The sequence below is a fragment of the Charadrius vociferus genome, unplaced genomic scaffold (assembly GCF_000708025.1).
Source record: "Charadrius vociferus isolate BGI_N301 unplaced genomic scaffold, ASM70802v2 scaffold472, whole genome shotgun sequence".
NCBI lineage: Eukaryota > Metazoa > Chordata > Aves > Charadriiformes > Charadriidae > Charadrius > Charadrius vociferus.
In genome coordinates, this window is record NW_009647735.1 from 7156898 (window position 1) to 7159645 (window position 2748).

The window sequence follows — 2748 nt, forward strand, 5'->3', positions numbered from 1 at the left end:
TTGTGTCCGAGGCCGGCCGGGCTCCGAGGCCCTGCGTGCGACGGCGGGAGCTCCGCACGTCTCAGCTATGGCCGTGACTGCAGGAGAAGGGGTTTGCTCGCACAAAAGACACGGTCGCTTCCCAAACGGGAAATTTCGTTGTCAGTTGAGGATTCGACAGCTGGTTCGTAGACAGCTGCTTGAGCCACAACGGCAAGATGGACTCAGCCCTAAAAATCTCTGCACGCTTGGTGTAGGTGTCTGTGGGATCACCTCTTTCTCCTAAACATGACTACAGGCACAAACCATCCCTCCCTCCCGCTGCCATTGGGGCTGTCAGACAGTCCTCGCTGTCGGCTTTGGCCGGTGCCTGCCGTTATCCTGATAACGCAGGGCTTGGGCAGACGGCCACCAAAAAAACCAGAAAAATCTCCAGGTCCCAGCTCAGGTTCCCACAAAGCGGACGAGTTTCTCACCAGCCCCTGCCCAGCCAAGACGGTCTGCGGGCAGACTTTCCGCTGATATTTCAAACGTGACTATCCAAAGATCAGAAAGCAAAAAAAAAATTTAAAAAAAAAATAATAAAAAAATCCTCATCTGAATAGAAAGCGATTTCCACTGCTCACCAGCACCTCCCTGCCCTCCTCTCCCAGGCTCGAAGGATGAGCAGGGAGTCAGCTTCTTTACTTACCCCGCTGGGAACTAAACCCTCCGTCAAACCATACATTAAAGAAGCTCACTGTGTGCAAAAGACTCTTACGCTAAAACAGTTCCACCCTACATAGTGCAGTCAACACAGTTTTTAACTTAAATTTGCAGCTTGTTCTTTACAAGTGCTTGGCAGAGAATATTTATATTCTTCTGACACCATATAAATAATATTTATACAGCTTAGACAATTTGAGACATGCATTAGACTTTAGGTAGTACATATTTCTTGATCATATATGCAAATATTACTGTCAATTAAACCGAGCAACCTTAAGCTGGACCGTGTCTTGCGTTATCCAGGACGTTTGACGGTGGCTCTGAATCGTCCATGGGAAGGACCAGGCGCGTTCCCCGGATTACGAGTTCATGGTCCCCAAAAGCAAGCTCCCGGTCAAGCGCGTCTTCCGAGCTGTTTCCCACGAAGCGCCGCGACGTGCCGCTGGATGCGACGGAGTCGGTGTTGACGGTGGAATCCCCGTAGGTCAGACTGATGTCCCCATCGTTCAAAATGAGGTCAGAGTCATCGTCCTTCAGCTGCTCTTGATTCTGGGCAACAAACAGGAGGAAAGTGCTGTTTAACTCTTCCTGAATAGCCGCGTTTGAAATCACACTGTGGTGGTGAATGAGTAGATAGAGGTACCAAACCACAGACTCTCCTGCACCATGACCATCACCAGGTGGGCCACACACACCTATCTCTGAGCCCACGAGACTCACACAACGCATTGACTTCTCTGCAGACTGCCAAAGAGGGCTCTCTTGCCTCTTCTTTCTCATGCCAGATGTACAGGGAATGAAGTTTTGAGTGGCTTTGACAGCACTAAAATACCCCTGACCATGGGAAATCGCACTGCCGACCCATCAGAGCCATCTCCGTTTTGTGCAGGGGAACTTAGAATCATAGAATGGTTTAGGTTGGAAGGGACCTTGAAGATCATCTCATTCCAAACCCCTGCCCTGGGCAGGGACACCTCCCCCCAGCCCAGGTTGCTCCAAGCCCCGTCCAACCTGGCCTTGAACACCTCCAGGGATGGGGCAGCCACAGCTCCTCGGGGCAACCTGCCCCAGGGGATCACCACCCGCACAGGCAACAATTTCTTCCTAATATTCAATCTAAACCTGCCCTCTTCCAGTTTGAAGCCATTCCCCCTTGTCCTATCACTCCATGCCCTTGGAATAAGTCCCTCCCAGCTCTCCTGGAGCCCCTTTAGGCACTGGAAGGGGCTCTGAGGTCTCCCCTTTTTCGCCTTCTCTTCTCCAGGCTGAACCCCCCCACCTCTCCCAGCCTGTCTTCATTCATCTACAGAGCCACAGCTTGCTCCAGCGCTCGCTGTGGGGATCACAGATGCCCCGGCGGTGCTCAGGGTGAATGAAGCTGTGCTCCGGGGCGGGGGGCGGTGTGTGCCAGGAGCAGGTCAGCCCTGGGGGCTGGAGCCTTCCTCCCGGTTTGACCCCTGTGGCCATCCTCGGGCCGTGGGTCGCAAGGCTCTCAGGTACCACCACCAGCCCCTTACACCTTTTTTTCCCCACCCCGAGTGAGAAGCAAAGGTGGCCTCGGGGCACAGCCGTGTCAGGGGCCTGCGGGGTCCGGCAGAGCCATGGGTGGCCGAGGCTGACCAGCAAACCCGGCTCCCCAAAGAACACGGGTGCACGCAGGCTCTGCAGTGACGGTGGAAGCAGTCGCTGCCCCCGGGCTTGTCAAAGCTGCTTGTCATCTCCCTGCCCCTCTGGGCTGCTCAAACGAGGGCTCTTTACCATTTCAGGAGCAAAAGCAGCCCCAGTGCAGATGCCAGCAAGCTTTTCAGCTGCGAGTGATGCAGCTGAAGGGGCTGCAGGAACGGCTCAGCTGCAAGGCTGGAAGAACGCAGGGGATGGGGAAATCATGTGTCCTCCCACTGGGCCTGGGGAAGGACACCCGTGACAGCACAGAATCCCAGAATCCCAGCCTGGTGGGGGTGGGAAGGACCTCTGGAGCTCCCCCAGTGCCACCCCCCGCCAGAGCAGGGGCACCTCCAGCAGTGGCACAGGACGGCGTCCAGGCGGGTTTGGGATGGCTCC

At 55.2% G+C, this 2748-nt stretch overlaps 1 protein-coding gene across 1 annotated transcript in view; it reads right to left on the reverse strand.

Moving 5' to 3' along the window:
• Positions 1-776: 776 nt before the first annotated feature.
• SLC9A6 (solute carrier family 9, subfamily A (NHE6, cation proton antiporter 6), member 6) overlaps positions 777-2748 on the reverse strand; it is a 19215-nt gene continuing 17243 nt past the window's right edge. Inside the window, exon 16 of the mRNA XM_009881793.1 lies at positions 777-1236. Within this exon, the coding sequence (XP_009880095.1) occupies positions 961-1236 (276 nt within the window). The 3' untranslated portion in view covers positions 777-960. The remainder of the gene's footprint in view (positions 1237-2748) is intronic.